Raw genomic sequence first — 23,870 nt, 5'->3', positions numbered from 1 at the left:
TAGGTCCATTAATATTCAATAAGCTATTCTCAGAAGTTGGTGAAATGCATGGAGGAAACTGAAATTAGAAAGGCTTTGCATTTTAAAGAGAAGCTCTCTGTTTCTATGTGGCCAATAGTAACTCCCTTTTGCTTCCTTTTCTCCATGGATACCTTTGTTTGAGAAGTTATTTTCTCTACTGTAATAAAAGCTTAAAGGCCAAAATGCATATGGAGAAATATTTCTCATACTCAAGAGGTTAGCAACATACCAGAGGTTTTAAAAATAAGTTCGTAACATTGATTCTAAAGCTCCAGGCATTTCCTTGAATAATTTCCAAAAGACTTCAAATAAATTTTCCTTGCCAATGTTCATTTTCAGATGTGTTTGACATGGAGTTTTTTGTGTGAATATGCATATTTGGCTCTAAAAAGTTCTATATTCACAAACTAAAGCTGTACTAGAGGAAAAAAATAAGTTATTTTTCTTCCCTGAGTAATTTGAAAGGCGGTGCAATATGGTCAGAATATCAGAAGCTCTGTACTTAGTTCTCACTAATGTCAGCATCTCTAGACTCAATTTCCTTATGCAGGCGGTGAAGCTGGGTTTGGAAAATGGACTCAATTCTAGGAAGTCTTTTAGTCTTAACATTGCTGGCTTCCATCACACCTTTCTAAACAGAAGTGATTGATTTCGTTTTGCAGAGAATTAGACCAACTGCAAACTTAGAAAAACTGTGACCCTCACAAGTTTGCATACACTTCTGAGACCCACTTCAAGTTCAAGGAGTCCCCAAAACCACCCTCAGTTTTGATAATTCTCTGGAAAAATTCACAAAACTTACCAAAGGTGGCTGGACTTAATCATGATTACTGTTATTACAGGAAAAGAAGACAGGTTCAAATCAGACTAGAGAAGGTTCACAGAGGACAGGAACTAGGAAAAGTATCAGATGCCAACCTTCCAGGTGTGCCCCTCCTGTGGAATCACAGACATGTTACTTTCCCAAAATTGATTATGACTGTATCCACAGGGGACTGCCAAATAAGACAACTCCCATGAGCCTTGGTGTTCAGAGTCTTTATTCAGGCTCCATTACATAGGAATGGTGGGCAGCCCACATAGCTGACCTCAGTTTCCAGTTCTTCCAAAGACAGACCCCAGAGTCCTGCCCCAACTTACAAGAGCTTGAACTGTGTGACCCAAACCTTCACCCTATATCACATTCTCAGTCTATCTGGGGTGGTCAGCCCCCACCCCAAATACTACCCTGGTGAGGCCAGCTCCCACCCTAGATCATCACATCACAGACTCTGCCATGACCCAGGGCTCTCAAGCAAACAAAGATACTCTCTCAGATATAACATTTCTCTTTGGACAAGGTTAAACTTTTTACCACACAGTTTGAAAATCTTTGTCTTGGTGACAGTGAAGCCAGAGAGATTCCTCAGTCCTTCCTGCTAGAAGGAAATGTCAATCCCAGTGTTTCTTAGATGGGATTCCAGGGCCACCTGGATTGGAGTCACCTGGCATTAACCAAAGATAGACTCCACGGTTCTGCCCCAACTTATCAGAACTCTCTGAGGAGATCCTGGAAATACTTCATTTTCAGCATGTTCCATCAGTACGTTCTTGTATAGGCTAGAATTTGAGAAATTATGATCCAAGGTCCTTGTTCCTAAAATTTGAACAATTGTGGCCCAAGCAATGTTCTTGTTCCTAAGAGTAGAGTGATGAAAATAGCATGAGATGTAGAAATGAGAGAAAATTCTGCTACTGGCTCCACTGATGGTTTCTAGGCCAAGCTTTTGCTTATTAAATGCACATATTTTGAAACAACATTTACTGCAGTTTATTTCAAACAGACATAAGTAATGTATCACACTCTTAGACAGAGAAAATATACAGGGTGGGGAAAAATAGGTTTACAGTTGTGAGCACGTGAAACACAGAGTTTGTTCTTATATTATTTATTAACTATTGCATTATTTTCCATAAGAATAACTGTAAACCTAGTTTGGACCCACCCTGTACATTGTTACCTTATGTTCTTAGGCAAGATGTTTGTGAGATATAAGGTAGCACTCCTTATATATGCTAGTGTGCTCAATTATGGGTTACCTTAGGAGAATGTGTGGATTTCTTTTTTTAGAGTATCTGTTACAATTGTTTGGCCTCTTTGGCAGGGATATTCCTATTCCCTCTTTGATTCATTCATTCATTTATTTACAAATTGTTGAGTGCAGGCATGGTTCCACATACTGAGGATGTAGCAAACATAAACAAAACAGAAAATGCTTCTGTTTTAGTGAGGCCAGAAGCACATATCCATATTGTGCCAGATGGTGATTCAAAAAAATCAGGATAAAGGGGGAAAGGCAGCTGAGAGAGGGGTTTTCTATTTGACATAGAATGTTTAGGGAAGGAATCTCTAATATGAGGCCTTGTGCACAGACAGGTACATGAGGAGCCATAGAGTTAGCTAGGTAAAGGGAACAGAAAGCGCTAAGGCCCTGAGGCAGGAGCAGCTTCAGATGTAATGACAGAGAAAGCCTCAGGTGATGTGGTTAGAGAAAGACAGAGGAGCAGACACAGATATGGAGAATTCAGGCAGTGCTAATGAGGAATTGGCAACAAAGGGGAGCAAGAAAAGTAGATACTAGGTTAAAAGAAGAGTGTTTTTGTGATGGTGGCTGTTAGGATTAGAGACATACAAAAATGATTGATGCTGTAGACGAGGGGACATTCCTGGAGTGATGTCCTTGAGTAGAGAAGAAGGTATGGCTTCTAGGGCACAGGTGGAACACCTAGCCTAAGGTGGGAACATAGGTATTCTCTTTGCTTCTTCCTCCCTACCTTATTTCTCTGACTCCCTCAGTGACCTCATTTTCAGCCTGCCTACCTTGTCTTATAACCCTCTCATGGTGCATAAATTATTTTGTCTCCTGATGTACACTTAGCCCTTTTTTTTCCATAAAAAAGAAAACAATATATATTCATAGCATTCTTCACTTTAGAGTGAGGCTAAAATATCGGCACTGTCTATTACCAGTTTTGTTGTATGGTTAAGTGAGATTTTGTACAGAACATCCCTTTGGAAGTTGTCCATCCTTGAACTTCATCTTAGAATGGAGGGAACAAATCATTATCAAAACTGCAACAGTGTTAGCCGGTGCTTACTGTGTGTAGCTTTCTTTCCTTGTCTTTTCTCTTTGCCTATGCTACATTGAATGACCAAATATTTTCTGCTACTGCCAACTGACACTTTGAGTCTGATGTCTAAATGTTATCTGACCTGCTGGGAGAATTCAGAGCCCAAAAGTCTACTATTCTGGTCAGTTGTTAAATTTGCCACTGAATACATTAGGCCTAGAATGATTTGTTTGAGGAGACTTAAGTTAGAATGAGAGCGAATAGCACCACCTGCTGGAATGAATAGGAGAGGAGGAAGAAATACCAAGAGCTGTCCATGGTTCTGTCCAGTTCATGTTTTGTCACTCAGAGGAAGTCATGACCCAGGTGTATTCAAAGTTAATTTCTGTTATCTATACTTGTTTCCTATGTCAATGTGCCACCTCATGCATTTCTCTTTTAATGTCTCTTTTATCCTTATAGTGATGCAATATCAAAAACTATCATTAAGTTTAGCTGTATTTAATTTTATTATTTCTCTTAGAATTTTTTGGAAATTAGATCATAGGATGATGGCATTTGAAGGAAGCTTAGAGATCACTTAGTTCAGTGTTTCAAACACATTTTGTACACAGAAACTGGAAAGCTCTTGTACTTCTTATTTCAGAAACCAACAAATTGGGGCCCAAAAAGGCGAAAAGCCAAAGACTAGAATACTCAAATATACTGGATGCTAAACCTTACTCTGCTATATCAGTTAAGATGCATTCAGATGCAATAAAAAATGGCTTAAACAATAACATATATCTCTCATAAGGACTCTTGAGGTGGCTAAAGGAATAACTTAGGGACTTAGCAATGTCACCAAAGACCCAAGTTCATCCCATTAACCTCCATGTTCTACTTGGTGTCTGGTGTTTACAAGGTGGGTTCAGCAACATTAGGAACCACAATCTTCATTCAAGACCAAAAGGCAGAAAGAAACTGACTATTTCTCTTATGAGCTAAGAAATTTGTCCTAAAAGGCCCCCTCAAGAATTCCTCTCATGTCTTATTGGCCAGGAGAGCATAACATGTCCCATCTTAATGAGTTTACTGTCAAGGAGCATGGAATTGGCACATTTGATTTAGACAAATCCAAATTCACCCTCTGGGCCTAGTGTGGGGCCATTCTTACATGATACATAAAATTCTGTGGAAGCACATAGATGCCTGGGCAAAATTGGGTGAGCTCACAAAGGAAAGATCGGGAGTGGCTAATTGTTGGGGGGAAATTTCCATGAGTCTCTCCCATTTCTGCTTGACTTTTGAGCGCTAAGCATTGATAACTTTGTTCATACCCTTTTAAGGATCCATGTATAGATGACAGCATTGGAAGATAGTGTTTTCCTACAAAACAGAGGGCAGATTTGTTTTCTGACCAAGATAATAAAGCTCATGTGTCTCCTCAGGGCAACAGTTGAGCAGGTTTTCTGGCAGCCCTTTGAAAAGACCGTGGTTCCCTAAGTTCAGAATTCTTGATGCAAACTCCATCTGGGCTGCTTCACATACCCCAGTGGGGCTATGGGAAACCCATGTAGACAAGAAGTTCATGTTGCCTGTTCACTGTGAATAAAAAATCCTTTGTATCTGCCCCATGTGTCTCCTGTCTTCGGCCAGCATCTGTGGAACTATGGCAGGCTGACTTGCTTGGTTGCAAGTAGGATGAATCTCAGATGCTTCCTCATTCTTGATACTAATGGAAAGGCAACTGTTAGTATTTGTTACAGTGTTATTTCCAATGAACCACACCAGATACATCCAAGTCCCAAATACTTTCTTCTGGAAATAAGAATATTTTCAGTATGGAAGGAATTCCTTTTCCACCGTCAGAAACAGGGCAACACTTAGTCTATAACTAGAGACGCACATTAAGCAAGGACAGTCACTAGCTCTGGTGTCTTTCATGCTGCCTCCCTTTTATTCGCTCTCCAACTCTCTCTGTAATTATCTCTTTTAAAATGTCAGTTCCTCTCACCCAGAAGACCAGAAGCAATCAGCCACACACTGAACTTAGAAGTTTTTAAAGTGTGCTTGCCATTTGCCTGGGAGACGGGATTTCTCAAAGGCATCCCCTAGCAATGTCAGGGAAGCTCACATGGAATGACTGAGAAAAAGGAACCCTTTGCTTGGCTCTCACACTGGCCTTGCAGTCCCCTTCCCCAGGTAGCACCCAAAGGGAAGAGTGTGCTGGAACTGTGAATATTGCTTCAGCAAAACCCAAATGGATGCTCTTTAAAGAGGGCCGTGCTCTCAGAGGATCTCAGTCTTGAGGTCCTGAGTCTCTCTCATTGTCCCCTGACTAAGCTACAGAAGAATTTGCTCCTCTAGAAGGAAACATTGATGTTAAGAAGAGCCATAGTCCAGAGGAAGAAACAGGGGATCCAGTGTGACAAGCCAAGAAAAAGTATGTGTATTTCCCAGTTAACTTCTGATCCTCAGAGTTTCTCTAAATGGTGGCATTTAAAGTCCTGGACAAGAATTCATCATAGACAGAAAATTAGAGCAGCATCTATCCCTCCAAGTCAAACCTTAGGGTTAAACTCAATTTATCCCTAGATTCTATTTCCCTGATGGCTGTTGATACCTTTAAAACAAAACAATCTTTTCTACTTAGCTCAGGAAACCTTGTGCTTTTGCTGTTCTGACAACTTACATTTTAAAATGCATCTGCTAAAACATAGCACTACAAGACCATAACAGATTCAGTCTTAAGACTGGGGATGCTTTTCCCCCCTTGACTATACCAGAAAGACGGGGAAAGATCATTCAGTGGATGAGTCATAGGCTTGTCAACCTGCATTCTTACTTCCTTAGAAACCTTGATGAAGGTCACCGGCCTCCATTGAGTCACAGTGACCCCTGGAGGCAGGAGCTCCTAATTTGCAGGAGATATTTCACTAGAATGTGTGCAGGAACCGCCACAGGTGTTGAAATTAAAGTTCCCTTACTGGTGACATAAAAGATCAAAATTCCTCAGTACAATTAGGTTGATTAAATTGAGCTCTGCATCTAATATCCCTGTAGCTCAGTAATGTTAATGCAGCTTTCAGAGGTGCCTGACCCAGAGGCAGGGAACAGTCCAAGTCCTGGGAGAATCTGGCCCACTGTGGTTTTTAAATTAGAAGTTTGATTGCTTGCTACATCATCTCAAAATGGTACCAGTCCAGAGAAGCTGAATTTTCCATTTAGCCTGGAAAAAAATTAAACTGCTTAGAGATTAGGCCAAGGCTTCTTGGTAGATAGAGGGACTAAATCTCTTTATGAGCAAAGTTAGAAAATCTGGTGGGCCACCTCTTTAAGATGGAAAAGAATTCACCAAGCCCGAGGAGCTAGGGACGTGTGCTGCCTCTCCTGCCAATTGCAAGAAAAATACACATTTAAAAACCATGTTTATAATACATTGAGAACTTTTTAAAAAAACTAAAATGTAAAGCAGGAAAACTGCTTACAAGCAAAATTGCCTAAGCAACCACCGAATCCATTTTCTATTGTTGGTGGTTTATTGCAGAAGGAGGCTTATTTGCAGCAGATCTATGAAAACAGATTGATTGATTGACTGTGGTCAGTGCTGGAGGGTAGGTGACTAGAAGGATCCAGCATCACAGGTGAGGAATGACCCAGGTGTGCAATGAATGATTCCCAAAAGAAGGCTGTTAGGCATGGATGTGGAGCTGCCTTTTGGACAGCCACACATAGTCTGAAGAAGTTGCAGGTCACCTTCATTGACATTCATCAACAATTCATGACTCCCTCACTTCCAGCAGGAACTGCAATGATTAGATTAATGAAAAGAAGTTTTGTAATTCCCCAAACGCAGTAGCTCTCTATTAATATTTTTCCAGGGAGCTTTTTAAAATACCAATGCCTCCACCATACCAACTAAGCCAGAATCTCTGGGGATGGAGGAGGAAGAGTGTTTTATTACTGAAGCGTTAGATTGGGACCTAGATGGTTTGGTTCAGTGGATAGAGCGTCAGCCTGCGGTCTGAAGGGTCCCAGGTTGAACTCCAGCCAAGGGCACATGCCCAGGTTGGGGCTTGATCCCTCCCAGTAGGGGGCATACAGGCCAATCAATGATTCTCTCATTGATGTTTCTACCCCTCTAGCTCTCTATCCCTCTCCCTTCCTCTCTGAAATCAATAAAAATATATATTTTTTTTAAAAAAGAGTTAGATTGGGTATAGAATCAAAAACTCCAGGCGCTGGCCCAGTTAGTGTGGTTCTCAGGTTGAGAGAACTGAGGTCACAGTTCAATTCCCAGTCAGGGCACATGCCCGGGTTGTGGGCTCAATCCCCTGGGGGGTGGGAGGGGCATGCAAACAGCAGCCAATCAATGATTCTCTCTCATCATTGAGGTTTCTCTCTCTCTCTCTTCTCTCTCTCTCTCTCTCTCTCTCTCTCTCCCTCCCTCCCTCCCTCCCTCCCTCCCTCCCTCCCTCCCTCCCTCCCTCCATGCCTCTTCCTCTCCTTCCTCTTTGAAATAAAAAAAAATATTTTTTTTTAAATCCAGGCTCTGAAAAATCTGGCAAGCCTGGGTTCACATCCCAACTTCATTATTCATGAAATCTAAGACCCTCCACATGTGCTTAACTTCTCCAGACCTCAGTTTCCTTATGGAGAGTCAATGACGGTAACTTCTCCATAGGCCTCTAAAGATAAAGAAAATAAATGTATGCCTGGCCCATGATACAAGTCTGTTTTCCTTCCTTTGGTTATTAATCCTTATTGATCCTTATTCAAGTGATTGTTTTTCATGGACCTTTGTAGCAAGTAACAGACTTAGGTTATTTTTCTCTCCCTGTTTTGTTTTTCTTCTGCTTTTTGGTATCTGGGGGTGAATACTCACATGCTTTCCGTGCTTTCTGCTTCTTCAGCTGCCACAGAAGTGTCCTTTTCATTTGATGTTGGAAATGGGCCCGTGGAGATTGTGGTGAGGTCGCCCACCCCTCTCAATGATGACCAGTGGCACCGGGTCACCGCGGAGAGGAACGTCAAGCAGGCCAGCCTGCAGGTGGATCGGCTGCCACAGCAGATCCGAAAGGCCCCGACAGAGGGACACACACGCCTGGAACTCTACAGCCAGCTGTTTGTTGGTGAGTAATGGCAAGGCCACCGTCATTCCCCTCTGCTGGTGTCACTGACCTTCACAGTGGAAAAAATAAAAACCCTATGGAGTGCTTTGCAGGAGATCTTTCTAAAAGTAATTATCTAGGCCTTTTGTAGTCACTCCCCAGACAGAATGGAACGAGAGAGAGGATTTGAAAGACCGATGTCCAGTTCCACTTCCCACTGTCTGAAGCTCACAGTCCTTGTCTCCAGAATTGGAGGGGAGCCAGTGACATCTCTGATGTCTCTACCTATGCAACTTTAGGTTTATGGTTTTAAAACCATATAAAATCCTTTGATAATTTGGAACACTTGTAACTGAGCAAAGGAAGGAAGGAAGGAAGGAAGGAAGGAAGGAAGGAAGGAAGGAAGGAAGGAAGGAAGGAAACTAAAGGAAAGGATGGAGGGATGAAGGGAGGGAATATGGGCTCCCTAAATTCAGGCTTGCTTGAAATGATAAGTAGAAACCCATTCCTTCCTTTAGACTTCTTGCAAAGATTCCTCCTACATTGGAGAAAGATCAACACTGGGAAGAAATTTAAGCAGCAAACTGTTAAGCGACCTGTGCAAGAAGTAGGTTCAGCCTCACAGGTAGTCTTTGCTTTGACCTGGTCCAGCTGGACCTGATGCTACTTCACATCAAGTCCTATTTCCATAGCTTGTTCAATTTTAAATTTTGTTTTCCGAAAAAACTAACAGTTTAGGAAATTAGCCATTTCCTCTCTGTTGAATTAAAAGACAGCAAGTTTGGCCCTAGCTGGTTTGGCTCACTAGTTAGAGCTTCAGCCTGCAGACTGAAGGGTCTCTGGTTCAATTCTAGTCAAGGGGATGTACCTTGGTTTCAGGCTCAGTCCCCCGCCCTGGTCAGGGTGTATGCAGGAGGCAGCCAATCAATGTGTCTCTCTCACATCAATGTTTTTCTCTCTCTGTCTCTCCCCCTCCCTTCCACTCTCTCTAAATAAATCAATGGAAAAAAATAATCCTTGGGTGAGGATTAACAAAAAAATGGCAACTTTGAAGGACTTTGAGGCCGGATTCTACACCCCACTGCCCCCTCTCTCTGAGTTTCTGGAGGTGAATTGAGCAAGTTGACCAATTGTGACAGGTTCAGACCAAGCAAAAGCAGAGGTGACCTGGTTGCTGTCCATATTCATAACCCCCATTGCCCTATAGCAGAGAATCACCAGAGATCAGTTCATTTTAACAAGGGCCAGAGTGTCCATGGTGTCTTTCCTAGTTGTGTGAAGATGCTTTAAGAACATTAGATTTACAATAGCTAAGATCTGGAAACAGCTCAAGTGCCCATCCATAGATGAGTGTATAGAGATATGGTACATTTACACAATGGAATACTATGCAGCTGTAAAAAAAAAAAAATCTCTGACCCTTTGAGACAGCATAGAGGGACCTGGAGAGAATTATGCTAAGTGAAATAAGCCAGTCAGAGAAAGACAAACTATCTCACTTATATGTGGGATCTAATGAACAAAATAAACTGATTAACAAGATTGATCCAGAGGCATGGAAGCATGGAGCAGACTAAGGAATTTCCGAGGGAAGGGGTGGGGGCAGGAAGAGATTAACTGAAGAATTTGTATGTATATATGCATAACCCATCGACACAGACAATAGTGCAGTGAAGGCCTATAGTTGGGGGCAGGTGTGGGTCAGGGGGGTCAGTGGGGAGGAAGAGGGAGATACCTATAATACTTACAACAATAAAGATCATTTTTTTAAAAAAAAAAAAAAAAGGAAACATTAAAAGTCACAAAAAGAAAGGTAAATTTAGATATTCACCTGTTTGCTGTGATGTGGGCCAACTACAGAGCGTTAGCTTAGTCCATTCATTTTGGAGGTAAGACTGGCTTGTTAAAAACCCATGTCAGCCAGGGGCCAGGAAAGAGGCCTGGATTGTGAAGTAAAATACTGACTACTCCATGTCAACTAGAACTCAGCCCATTCCAAATCCTTCCCTCAATTTATAATTCTCAAAATTACATCGTTTTTAAATTATTTTGTATGAGGTAAACATCAGGTTCACTGATTCCTGCTAAATAATGTGAGCAAAGTTTACTTTATCAATATGTCCTGCCCAGATTAGCTATGACAAGTTTCTTTCAAAGCCCTGTTAGTCCCGAGCATGCTGATTAGGTTCTACCTGGTTTTCAACCCTAATTGACCAGTTTCTCTTTGTTTGTTTTTTTGAACTTGTCCCTGGATGTAGAAGTCCAACTTTACTGTTATCACTTCCTGTTCACTGACTATAGTTGCTTTAAGAAATTTGGAGACTTAAGTAAAGTCATGAAACAGAGAGGGTTAGGTGGAGCATTTATTACGGTCTTGGAAAAGTTTTGATTTGTTTAAACAAGAACAACTTATTAAAAGAGAAGAATAGTACCCAGTGGTCAGAGGGGGACCATCCAGACTGAAACTCCTCAGATCCATAAGGGACACACTCAGGGAGCAGACTCAGGAGCACCAAAGCCCCACTGAAGCAAGTCTTGCCCCAGAAGGGTGTCTTCAGCACAGAAGTTCTCCCACTTTAGACACAGCTGATTCTCACAGCCAATTGGCCTGGAGGTCAATTCCTCCCAGTGATTCTACAACAACCAAGGCACCAAGAGTGCACCAAGAGTGTCCACCCCAGGTAACTGGGGAGGCTAAGCTACTGGGCCCTACAGGACACCTGGCGCGCAGGGCCACTCTGTCAACACAGGGAAGCTGCCAAAATGCGGAGACAAAGAAACAGGTCACAAATGGCAGAAATGGAGGAAAGCAAACGATTGGATATAGAGTTCAAGGCCACGTTTATAAGGTTTTTCAAGAATTTTATGGAAACCGCCGATAAATTTAATGAATCCCTCAATAAGTATAGTGAGACCATGGAGGACATGAAAAAGGACCAACTAGAAATTAAGCATACACTGACTGAACTAAAGAATAATTTACAGAGATCCAGCAGCAGACAAGAGGATCCCAAGAATCAAGTCAAAGATTTGAAATACAAAGAAACAAAAAATACCCAACCAAAAAAGAAAAAAGAAAAGAGATTCCAAAAATATGAAGATAGTGTAAGGAACCTCTGGGACAACTTCAAGCGTACCAACATCAGAATTATAGGGTACCAGAAGGAGAGAGAGGGCAAGATATTGAAAACCTTTTTGAAGAAATAATGACAGAAAACTTCCCCTACCTGGTGAAAGAAATGGACTTACAAGTCCAGGAAGCGCAGAGAACCCCAAACAAAAGGAATCCAAAGAGGACCACACCAAGACACATCATAATTAAAATGCCAAGAGCAAAAGATAAAGAGAGAATCTTAAAAGCAGCAAGAGAAAGACAGTCAGTTACCTACAAGGGAGTACCCATACGACTGTCAGCTGATTTCTCAACAGAAACCATGCAGGCCAGAAGAGAGTGGCAAGAAATATTCAAAGTGATGAATAGCAAGAACCTGCAACCAAGATTACTTTATCCAGCAAAGCTATCATTCAGAATAGAAGGTCAGATAAAGAGCTTCACGGATAAGAAAAAGCTAAAGGAGTTCATCACCACCAAACCAGCATTATATGAAATGCTGAAAGGTATTCTTTAAGAAGAGGAAGAAGAAAAAGGAACTCTTACCATTTGCCACAGCATGGATGGAACTGGAGAGCGGATAAATACCACATGATCTCACTCATTTGTGGAATATAATGAACAACATAAGCTGATGAACAAGGACTGATCCAGAGACGGAGAGGCATTGATTGGACTGTCGGGCCTTGGAGGGAAGGTAGGGGAGGGTGGGGGTAAGGGGGACAGATCAACCAAAGGACTTATATGCAAGCATATAGGCCTAATCAATGGACATGGACAACGGGGGGGTGAGGGCATGAGCGGGGGGGGGGGGGGGGGGGTAGAGGGTAACGTGGGGACAAGGACACATATGTAATATCTTAATCAATAAAAAATATATTAAAAAATAAAAATAAAAATAAAAGAGAAGAATAGAGAGCTGGGGCAGGATTCAATAGAATAATTATTTGTAAGGGACAAGCAAAAAAAAATAGCATTTCAGGAAGAAGAATAAAGAGGAACAGAAAGGACAAGCAAGGAAAGGAAAAACTGGGGGTGGGGGGGAAGGTCACAGGAGTTTTGTGAGATTTCCTTTGTTTATTGTGACAATAAAGAACAAGTGTCGTGCATTAAATTAGACTAGAAAGTGTCCTCTGAAGTTAGTAATTATGAAAACATAATTGGAAGGAAACGTTTCAGAACAGTGGACTACCTGACGGGTCGACACCTCTTTTCATTTGATGAAAAAAGAATAAGTTTCATGTCTCAGTCTCTGATTTCCTGTTATCTTTAAGGTGGACACAGCGCCCATCCCCCAGACATTGAAGCCAATGTGAACAATGTTTTCTGCAACAGAAGCCCACTCCATGGGAAGTGTGGAGAGGTATTTGTTGCAAGAAGGAAAAAAAAGTTCACAACTGTGAAATCCTGGAGTCAGTTATCCCAAGACTGTTCAGTAGGGATCCAGACAACTTGAGTTGTTCTCAGTTCTACTCCAATAAGAAGTATCAGGTTGACCAAGTATTATCACTTTCCCTTTCTGAATCATTTTTTTTTCCCATCTGCCTAATAAGCATTTGAATTATTTGGTTCCCAAAATTTCTTCTGATTTTAACCATTTAGGATTATGTGTTTAGAGATGATTAAAAAGGCCTGAGCTGCCAAGTGGTTCTTCTTTCCAGAGTGTCATGTGGTTGACATTGTGGGCTTTGAATCCCACCTGCACCCACCACTTCCTAGCTAGGAGACCACTGACAGGTTCCTTAATGTCTCTGTGTTAAAAAGAGACACAGTTTCTGCGTCTCAGGGTGCAATGAGATAATCCAGGGGAAGCAGTGCACAGAGTTCCTGGCATCATCCATATGCATTGAATCACTTCTCTATATTTTACCTTTACTCTCACAGCTTTCTTCTTCTTCCATGTAATGTTCATCTCCTCCATGGTTGCCTGGAGCCTCAGCCAGCCCACGGACTCAGAACTAAGCTCAGGGTGGCAGCCTCGGGCAGCCCTGGGCCAGATTTTTCCTTGTGTTGGGAGAGCAGCAGCGATGCTCAAAGTCATTATCTAAGCGTGAATACCAGGCTGGATTGAGCCAAAGCCTTCTATAGCATGGAGCCCTGCCAGGGAGTTTGGGGCCCTGGCCATGGATGCATGGTGGCTGGGCTGTGAGGCCTAGAGCCCCATGGCCGGCCTAGGAGCTGGCCAGAGAGTTGACAAGTATGAGCTATAGAAGACAGGACTATGCAGGACAGATGGCTGATGGAAAGGTGAATTTGCAGTCAGCTTCAGCCAGGCCAGAGCATGTAACTGTTCTTGGGGTAGTTTATGGAGGTGGTCAGAGTTCAAGAGAGCTGAGGGGGTCCTCAGGAAGGAGCCAAGCTCCTAAGTGGCTCATAGAGAGAGAAGGTTAGGTCCTCTTAACTAATGAGAATGTCCAGGCTCAACTCATTTGGCTCAGACATCTTCCAAATTGCCCTGAGGGTCAGGGGGCCATGCTTCTGTGCAAGATGTCAGCCCAAAGGAGCCGAAAATTAATTCTCACTCTTTCAGGATCTTTTGTGCTGCGCGGGAGGCCCGGTTGGTGACTCAGAGTAGAAGCAGTGTCTTCATGAGGGCTAATAGGGAAGCTCACTGGCACCCATTTTCATGGAGCCCAAAAATTGGGATAACCTTTGACATCCTCTCTTTCCTGCATTACTGCCCATCAATACTAAGTCTGTGATTCTACTTCCAGACTGAGCCCAGATGCATACCCTCTGCTCTGCTGACACAGGTCCCACCCCGGTCAAGGCCATATGCTTCTTACTTGGACTACTGCAATTAGTCTCCTAACTGGTCTCCTAACTAGTCTCTTAACTCATTTCCTAACTAATCTCTTAACTGGTTTCCTTACTAGTCACCTAACTGGTCTCCAGAGTCTTGAAATGTCCCTCAAGTACCCCAAGCTTTCTCCTGCTTTAGAGCATTTGCACTGGCTGTTCCCTCTGCCTGAAATACCTCCCTAGACATTGACACAGCTGACTTGACTCCTTCACATCACTCATCTCTGCTTTGGTACCTCCTCAGAGAGGCCTTCTCTGACCACTCTGTCTAGAGTTATTTACCATTATGCATTCTCCTTACAACTTGTAATCTTTTAAGTTTTTGCTCCCCCCACCCCAGAAGGTAAGCTACATGACATCCAAGATCTAGAATAAGGCTATGGTGCTTGTCCAATGACTATTTGCTGAGGGAGTCCTCAAATGAATAAATAAGTGAAATATGTATTTTTTGTTACTTCTTTGAGTTAATAGTTATATTCAAACTTAGTTCATCCCATCTCCAAAGAGAGAAGGTATTTTTCCTTATAAACTTTCACCAAAATTCTTCTCTCAAAATACGGTATTTGCCATCTTTGGAAGTATCTTTTTGCTAGGTGCCACAGACTGAAATCAGGCATGGAAAAAGCCTGAAAAAAAAAAAGCCATAGAGAAAGTCAGACTGTTATGAAAGACAGTTTCTCAAAGCGGCCTGGGCCCTAGATCTAGTTGTCAGTCTCCCTCCCTGAAATTGAGGTCTCGCCTGTTTGGCAGCAGGGAGATGGTGGCTGGGACTCTAATGCAGTTTCTGCCCTGACCCTTATAACTGGTGCTTTGGCTCCTCCCCACCCCCCAGACACAGGCAGGGAGTGATATCATGCCTGGAAACACGTGCCCAAGTACAGAAAGAAGAGAAAATGATTTGCTAGATTAAAAACATCACTAGAATAAATCAATGAACTATCTACAAAGCGAAGATGCAGACAAACTGCAGAAGCTGCTCTGTGAACACCTGCTCCTTCACTGCGGGTCACAGGTTACCAGCTTCATTCACTTCTCAACCTGACCTCCGCCTCCAGCCTCTGCAGGAGGCCAAGCTGAGTGGGCAGCTCTCCTCTCAGTGGAAAGACCCCTCCCCTACCTCAGGTGAAGGATGGCCTTCCCCACGAAGACTCACCATATGTTTTTCCTACCTTTGCCCTTTAGTGGTCAAAGCTAATTAACTTTTGCAATTCCAGCTGTCTATTTTACAGTTTGAGTTTTAACATATTAAAGAAGTTATGATAGAGCTAATTTTTACCTTTTTTAAAAATATATACTTCCAACATAATCAAATTGACAGTGTACTTTTTTTTAAAATATATTTTATTGATTTTTTTACAAAGAGGAAGGGAAAGGGATAGAGAGCTAGAAACATGGATAAGAGAGAAACATCCATCAGCTGCCTCCTGCAAAACCCCCACTGGGGATATGCCCGCAACCAAGGTACATGGCCTTGACCGGAATCGAACCTGGGACCTTTCAGTCCGCAGGCCAATGCTCTATCCACTGAGCCAAACCGGCCACGGCGACAGTGTACTTTTTTGAACCTTCAACTAAAACATTGTCTGCTAATTAACTGTTTGCATAGGGACTGAGCTACTTTTCTAAGGCAGGCGTTATATGCGTCAAAACTTTTAAAGAGAGATTTTAAACCTAAGAAAGGAGTCAATCCTACTGTCCACCTTCTGTGTAAAATAGCTCACCTGCCCCCAAGAGCACGGCTGCAGGGACTCTGTGGCCTTCCATACCAGTTTTCTCCTGACAATTGGAATGATCTGATCTAGGGAAGACATTTTAATTTTGCAATCAATATGGCAAGTTTTTTTCAACAAATTTATTAAATAATTTTCCATATGGGCATGTACGTGGGTTGCAGGTTTAATCCCCAGCCTTGGTTGGGGAGCATGCAGGAGGCAACCAGTTAAAATGTCTCTCTCACATCAATGTTTCTCTCTCAAAAAAAAAAATTATATATATATAATATATATATATTCCCCTCCCTTCCACTCTCTTTAAAAAATCAATAAAATATCTTCGAGTGAGGATTAATTAAAAATAATAATAATAATAATAATTTCCCATATAGATTTCTCACTTTTTCAATAAGTACTGAACTAAAAACTTCATGATAATAAATGGCACCTGTCACACAAAATAAGATTGTAAAAAAGGAAATTAGCCTCAGTGACACAGATATTGAGGAAGGGATGGGAACTCATAGCCCTGTAGTCTGTCCTGTAATGCTCTAAGAGAGTGAGAGGAGAGGATCCACTTTTATTAGCTCAAATAAAGAGTCGTTTTGCACTAAATGCTCCCCAGGCACAGTGGTGGAGCGGGGGCGGGGGGCGGTGGTGGTGGTTAGCATTGCATAGGACTCACTCTTCATCTCATGGTCCTATTGGCATATCCTACAATGTCCCTTATTCATTTTAATTTCACTTTTCTATTTTTCCTCTTTTTTCACCATTCTGAATTCCATTCTCTCCACATTGCTGGTTCCCAACTGAGTGTATTTATGTATGTCTGTTATATATTTGTTCAAAATATATGTATGTTCTAGAAAATTCATAGATTGCCTTTCTGTGTCATACTTTATTGTACTACAGCTCTCATTCTGTGTTTTACCCTTTCACTCAGCTTTGTGTTTTTTAAATATATTTATATTGATCTCAGAGAGGAAGGGATAGAAACAGTGATGAAAGAAAAAATTCCTCTGGATCATGATTTTGCCCTTTTTGTTTAATTTAATACCTGATTATGTTGCCTCAATCTCCTGTGCAATCTCCTTTGCACTTGATGGTGTGTCATTCATTATGGGTAGTTACAGAATTTTCATAATTAATCTGTAATTGCAATACTTGCATAGCATTTCCCATGAAAAATGATTTACAAATTAAACCCAATCTCACATAATTATCACAGGTCTGACTCTGACGAATGTGCATGAAGCCCTTGCGTGATAGGGCTCTCTCTAATGACAATGTGTTGATTTTCTAATCAACAAAGGTTAAGTAGCATTTTTGCTTGTAGACCTACAATTTAAACTTAGGACACTTGTCATCAAGAAAGATTTCTGTAGAGCACATGAGTTAAACCCAAATAATTATCATGGGTTCTAATGCATTAACATCTTTTGCATAATATATAATGACCATTTTCAGCACAAAAAAATTTTTCTTCATATGGACTAAATCAGTAAAAGTACTTTCCAGCTCACTGACTGATTTAATAAATCAGAGGCCATGTAAGTAAGAAAAGAGCATCATTTATTCAGTTTTTCTTTCAAGAGAAATGACATCCCACTTATCTGCTTTATAAATTAAAAAGAGAGAGTACAAAACTTTATTTAATGGAGGCAACAAATACAAATTAGACTTCAGTCATCTGTTACGGTCAATTAAGAGAAGGAGAAGGAAAAGTCAGGCAGTAGTGCAATGAAGGAAAAGGAAGGGAAGGAAATTTAGGGCAAATTGAGAGTAATTTACTCAAATATAGAGATGGAGACATATAAGTACAGAGGGAGAGGTTGTACATCACGGAGCAACTTAGAGCTGGAGGGAATCAGAGACCTCACCTAGTTCAACCTTCTTTTTTATGGATAGGAAAAATTGATGCTGAGAGAGACTAAGAGGTTTGATGAAAGCCACACAGCTAACCCAAAACAGTCAACAGTCCCGATGGGGAGAGAGAGGCAGGAAGAAAGACTGACAAATGCAAAAGCTCAGAAAGACCCAGGAACAGCCCTCTGGTGAAAGGCAGAGAGGCAAAGAAACAGAAAGGCTGCCACCTCTAACCCTTTATGGAATGAGGCCTACATACATGAAATATCTAAGTATTTGCCTTAATAAGAGTAAAATTATGATCTAATCTAGATTTATTTGCTCTGCCAATTGGCCCTTTTTTAATCTGATTTTTTTGGTCATATTAACAGTTACTTAGAGTCTTTTAACAATCTCTTCTTCAAACTCCCAACTATTACTGAAACCCATTAAAATGAATTATTTCCTAATTAAATACATCCCAGATAGATTGAAAAAGTAGAATGTTAAGAGAAGTAAGATCATAAAAGTGCTGGAAGAAAATATAGTTGAATAATTATATTATTTTGGATCAAGAAGTTTGTTCTAAATCTAATACCAAAGGCAGAAATCATACACATAAAATAGATGGCTGTGACTACATAAACATTTAAAACTTTCAAAGGGAAAAAGAAACATTATATACATATTAATAGGCACAACTGGAAGAAGGTAGTTATCACATTTACAACAAAGAGTTAAAGCCCCAAATATGGCTATAAATGAATAAGAAATAAGGCTTCTCTTCCCCCCAAGAAGAAACAAAATATAAGAATTAGTAACACAGAGAAATCATTCAAATCACAGTATTTGAAGCAATGAACTCTTCTCCCCTCAACCTATAAATTCAAAAGGCTCCTGCCTAATATTAGACGTGGTGTGGAGAAGGTGGGCATATCATACTCCGTGGGTGAAATACAAATTGTTAAATTATTCTTGGAGGAAAATATATTTCCAATGATTTTTAAAATGTATCTCTGGCCAGGGTTGCTCAATGGTTAGAGTGTCAGCTTGCCCACTGAAAGGTCAATGGTTCAATTCCTGGTCAAGAGAATATCCCCCTAGGTTGTAAGTTCAATCCCCAGCCCCTGGTCAGAACATGTGCAGGAGGCAACCAATCAATGTGTCTCTCTCACATCGATATTTCTATTTCTCTCCTCTCTTTCTCCTCTCTCTCCACCCCCGCTTTCCACTCTCTCTGAAAATCAATGGAAAAAATTATCCTTAGGTGAAGATTTAAAAAATGATAATAATGAAAGTAAAATGTATATACCCTTGTGCCCAGCAATTACAACTATAAGAATTAATTCTAAGTAAAAAGTAGACAAGTGTACGAAGTTTCTAACAGGGATATTCATTACAGTATCATATAAAATGGAAATTGGTTGGTAGTCCAGTGGTTGTGGAAGAGCAAACTAAGTTCTCACAGGGCAAGCTACTGTGCAGGCTTAAACAAGATGTTCTACTTGCACATTGCTTAGAAAATGTGTTGTGATATATTGAGTGCAAAAAAGCATATTTCAAAACAATGTGTATATCATGATTGCATTTCTTCCTTTGCCTTATTTTTTACACATGTGTAAGCTCCTAGATAAAAGTAGGAAAGGCTATTTGTTAAAGTGAAAGTTATATCTGAGTAGCATTACAGATTCTCTTTTTCATTTCACTTATCAGTATGTTTACAATTTCCACAGTGAGAAACTTTTACATTTGTAATAAGGAGAAAAGAGAGGGTGATATCTAAAAACAAGGATTTTTAAATTTTAGCATATTTTGATAGGATGTAGTGGTGAAAATTTAAATGGCAAAGCCTTAATTGGACAAAAAGCCCTTGGGAAACCCTTATTGCAAAAACAAAACCCATAGGGGCTAAAATTATAGAAGCCAAATTAAAATTTTAACACATAAAAGGTGACTAATTGATTGAAATTCTTCCAAATCATAGCAAAGGCCCCAATTCTCTGCAGCACAGAGGTGTGGGGCTGAGCTGACCAGCAGATTGCAAAATGGGAAATCCTTCCAAGTGGTTGTTTCTTATAACTTCTTTGTCATCTACTATCCCATAGCTTTGATCAAAAAGGGATTGGACTCCCTTCAATTAATCCTGTCTTCAAATATTTTCTTTAATAAATAATCCCTGGAGAATCATTATTCAAATCTATGAACTACCCAGTGAGAGAATGCAGGCCTTGAGTTTATAAAGATAATAGAGTGCTTCGTTTGTCATTTCATGGCCGAGGATTTTCAGGTCCAATAAAATGCTAATCTGTCTCTGCTGCTCAGGCCTTTGGCCACCAGCCCTGTCTGCTAAGTCTGCCACATCGTACACTTTTTCTCACCATAATAGAACAAGTGATGGGAATCAAACCCCCAATTACCAACTTTCCCTAACTCTCACAGTCCTACAGACCACTCCATCTTTGAAGACATCCAAAACATACGGGCATCTATGGGCACTGACTCTAGCCCTCTTCTTCTGCATCAGATGGTCAATACTGAACAGAGTTTAAGACCATAGACAAAAGAATAAGGCAGATCCGACACAACATGGCCACTTTGGAGCTTTGAGTCCTTGAGTAAACTTCTGAATTTCTCTAAGCCTCAGTTTTCTCATCTGTACAATGGCTGTAGTGATAATAATGCCTACCTGGCATTGTGAAACCGGGTGATTAACATATATAAGCTAAGGGGAGAGAACCTACTATATAGCCTCCAATAAAAGTATAACTTTTATTTTATTAACAGTATTTTTTTCTAAATCTCATCACATATTTTGTTTAATAATTTTAACTACAATTCAGTTTATTTAATGTCCAGAAAAGTTGTTACTCTAAAATACAAACATGTATATAAACTTGAGCTCCTCCCTTTGTACCAACTGCTTTAAAAAAAAAAAAAAAAAAAAAAAAAAAAAAGCATAGCTAAGGTCATTACAGACACAATTAAACCCACCTCCATATAATGCTCCAACTAATCCTTTGATGAAATTGGTTAGGAATATTTTAATATGCTCATGGACCTCCATTTAACTCTGTAACTTACTCCAGAAATCACAATGAACTTGCTCTTTGTGCTGTATGTCTAACAGTGACATTTAGACAAAAGCAATGAAATTGGACCTGACTTGGTAATAAATGTGGTGGGTGTGGTTGACTTTTGTGAAAAAGTATTAATTCCAACTTCCAACCACTGCAGACAAGGACCTTGGAATCCTTACCATGAACTCCGCAGCAAAGCATTCCATGAGACAACCACATTTCAAATGGGCTTATCCCTTCCAACTAATTGACTTGATAACTGTGTTAATATACTCATGTCTCTCTGCCTTCATATATTTTTGTCAATAGATAGTGGAACTGAAGGACATGAGATTAAAGAACAAAAAAAACAGAGATTTCTATAAACTTCTTTTCTATAGGAAACTAGATAAGAGTTCCAAAACAACTTATATATTTTTGTGTATCTCCAAACATTTTATTTCTGTAGCTAAATGATTGCAAATCAGAAGACAGCCTCTTTTAATTCGGGATTATAGCTTTAAGGAAGAAAGCATCTAGTTTCTCTATTAAGCAAGACCCAGTTGAAAGTGAGCATGCCAGTCTGGGCAGCTTGACTCAGTGGTTGAGCATCGACCTATGAACCAGGAGGTCATGCTTCCATTTTTGGTCAGGGCACATGCCTGGGTTGCCAGCTCAATCCCCAGTGTGGGCATGCAGGAGGCAGCCAATCGATTCTCTCTCACCATTGATACCTCTCTCTCTCTCTCTCTCTCTCTCTCTCTCTCTCTCTCTCTCTCTCTCTGGAATCAATAAAAATATTTTTTTAAAAGAAAGAAAATGAATTGCTAGCTGTGCTTGGCCGTCTCATCTCCTTCCACAATTGTTCAAGGCATGATGAATGAAAACAGAGCTATAGCAGAGGTTCCACCATCTAAGCTGCATGCCTTCTGTCATTCCCAGGTGGTGCTGGAGGTCAGCAGGGCTTCCTGGGCTGCATCCGCTCCCTGAGGATGAATGGGGTGACCCTGGATCTGGAGGAAAGAGCAAAGGTCACTTCCGGGTTTAAATCCGGGTGCTCAGGCCACTGCACCAGTTATGGGGCTAACTGTGAGAATGGAGGCAAATGCATAGAGAAATACCATGGTTACTCCTGTGACTGCTCCAACACGGCATATGACGGAACATTTTGCAACAAAGGTAAGGCAGAACCAGTTTCTGGTCATGTTTACAGATCTCTTTAAGCCTAAATCATCTGCATAATGATTTCTCAGCTGCACAAAGAGCACCTTTATTCTCAAAATGTCCAGAATTCTTCTCCCACCTTAGGTAGGGAGTTTCCATCAGTCCCTAATCTGATATTTAATACGATGAGATAAGAAAAGCTTTGAGTGAGGTGCAGAATTTCCCCCAGATTCCAACAAACTGTGCACTGACTACAACATTACCAAGCAAATAGCTATGTCACACCTTCATGCTGAGTGACAGAGTCAGTGGTCTCTGAAAAGGGACTCAGGCCTGACTCTCCCACTTAGAGACGTAAGAGGGGTCAACACACTGGACGAACAGGTTGCCAAAGGGTTCAGTGAATGCAACCCAGGGTCTTGACACCCATCCCAGCCTCACCTCTGGTTGCTAAGAGACTGGATTCAAGCTGGACTTCCAAGAAAGCACCTTTGTCTGGTTACTATCATTGTGACTCTTACACAGGATCCTCTGTGGGTAGTTCTCAGACTCAGTTATACTGCAGGAAACATGAGACACCACGTCTAATCATTGAGCTCAGAGCATCTGTTATTAATTTTATTTTCAGTCTTGAGTGATTTCTTTTATCCTCAGGAAAGTCTGCAGAGCCAGTCAGCAGACTACAAGAGCCTGGTGCATATGCATGTTGTCATACACTTTGGGGTCCAGTGTGACCAGAAAAAAATCACTCAACTGAATGTAACCTGGGCTGCATTCCCTTCCCATAAGTAAGCAAGAGGGCTGGAGAGAAGCAGACTGGCCCCATTCCTGAGCTACACCTGAAATGCATGTGAATCTCTCTGCTCTTTCTAAATGAATGTGCAGCCTTTGGATAACATTTTCTGCACATGGTTGGTATGTCTCTTCATAAGAAGCTTTACATAAGCAGCCTATTCATACTCTTGGAAATACATACAGGGAGATTGTGTTGGCATTATTCATACCAGATGCCACCCAGAAGGAGGAATTATTCCACAACATTCTCTGTACATCCAGGCTACTGTCTGGCGGTACTGTCATATGAGCACACAAATGAGGTCAAACAGGGCTTGAAGAATGAGCACGAGACGACAGCTGAGGCAGGAAGGAACACCACCGCTGAATAATGCTGCTGCACATTAATGGGGTGACTCCAGGGCGTCTTTCTGCTCGGGTCCACATGGTTCCATGATTTTCCTGTGGCACACAATGGGATGGGTTTGCAGAACACATTAATTTTGCAATTGTAGAAATGACAGTCTTGCAATTACTATTTGTTGTGCTTGATGCTAATTTAATGCAGTCATTCCATTGCCAAAGTGATGTCTGAATGCAGTCAAGTGAGCGCTAATGCCTGAGAGATTTCACTCATGAGTACCCATTTAAAGAAAATTGCAGGCCCCTTCTTTTTGGAGAGTTAGATTATACATGGTAGTTCATACAAAACCACTGGGGTTAATAGGCAATATTCACAAATAGAAGGGCAGCTTTGCCCATTAAAGTCAAATGAAGCCTGTGGGTGTCCTTTGACCTTTTCTCAAAGGGTTTACACAAAAGACACCTAAATATTCTTAGTGTCTGTTGAGCTGGAGGAGTTTACATTTGACTCAATTAGTGGCTAGAGCCAAAAAGTTTTAAATAAAAAACTACAGAACATATTTGGAAAGTATTTGTGGACATGCTTCTGAGTCCAGACAAGTTTCTTCTTGACTTGGGAGAACAATGGTGCTGCTGGTCAGAGGAATCTTGCAGCCTCCTGGGAAAGTGTTGTCTGCAGTAAGGCAAGCTCGCTCATGGACCGGGATCTTCCCTCTCAAACCTCCAGCCACGTACCCCTCTGTTCAGGCCCCCACCTCTCAGGTATCCTGGTGTTTACACAGCAGCTTCTGTGACCACACCCTCACAGTGGGGCTGC

General features: G+C 41.2%; 1 protein-coding gene across 1 annotated transcript in view; it reads left to right on the top strand.

Annotated features, from left to right (window-relative positions):
- The window catches only part of CNTNAP2 (contactin associated protein 2), a 1,817,652-nt gene that overhangs the window by 1,633,678 nt on the left and 160,104 nt on the right, over nucleotides 1-23,870 (top strand). Inside the window, exons 17-18 of the mRNA XM_036328432.1 lie at nucleotides 8,028-8,246; nucleotides 21,695-21,931. Coding sequence (XP_036184325.1) covers nucleotides 8,028-8,246; nucleotides 21,695-21,931 — 456 coding nt within the window. The remainder of the gene's footprint in view (nucleotides 1-8,027; nucleotides 8,247-21,694; nucleotides 21,932-23,870) is intronic.

This window comes from Myotis myotis, unplaced genomic scaffold (genome assembly GCF_014108235.1).
Source record: "Myotis myotis isolate mMyoMyo1 unplaced genomic scaffold, mMyoMyo1.p scaffold_m19_p_11, whole genome shotgun sequence".
NCBI classification, from domain to species: Eukaryota; Metazoa; Chordata; class Mammalia; order Chiroptera; family Vespertilionidae; genus Myotis; species Myotis myotis.
Note: the sequence above shows the minus strand (reverse complement) of the source record. Positions and strands in the feature narration are given on the sequence as shown.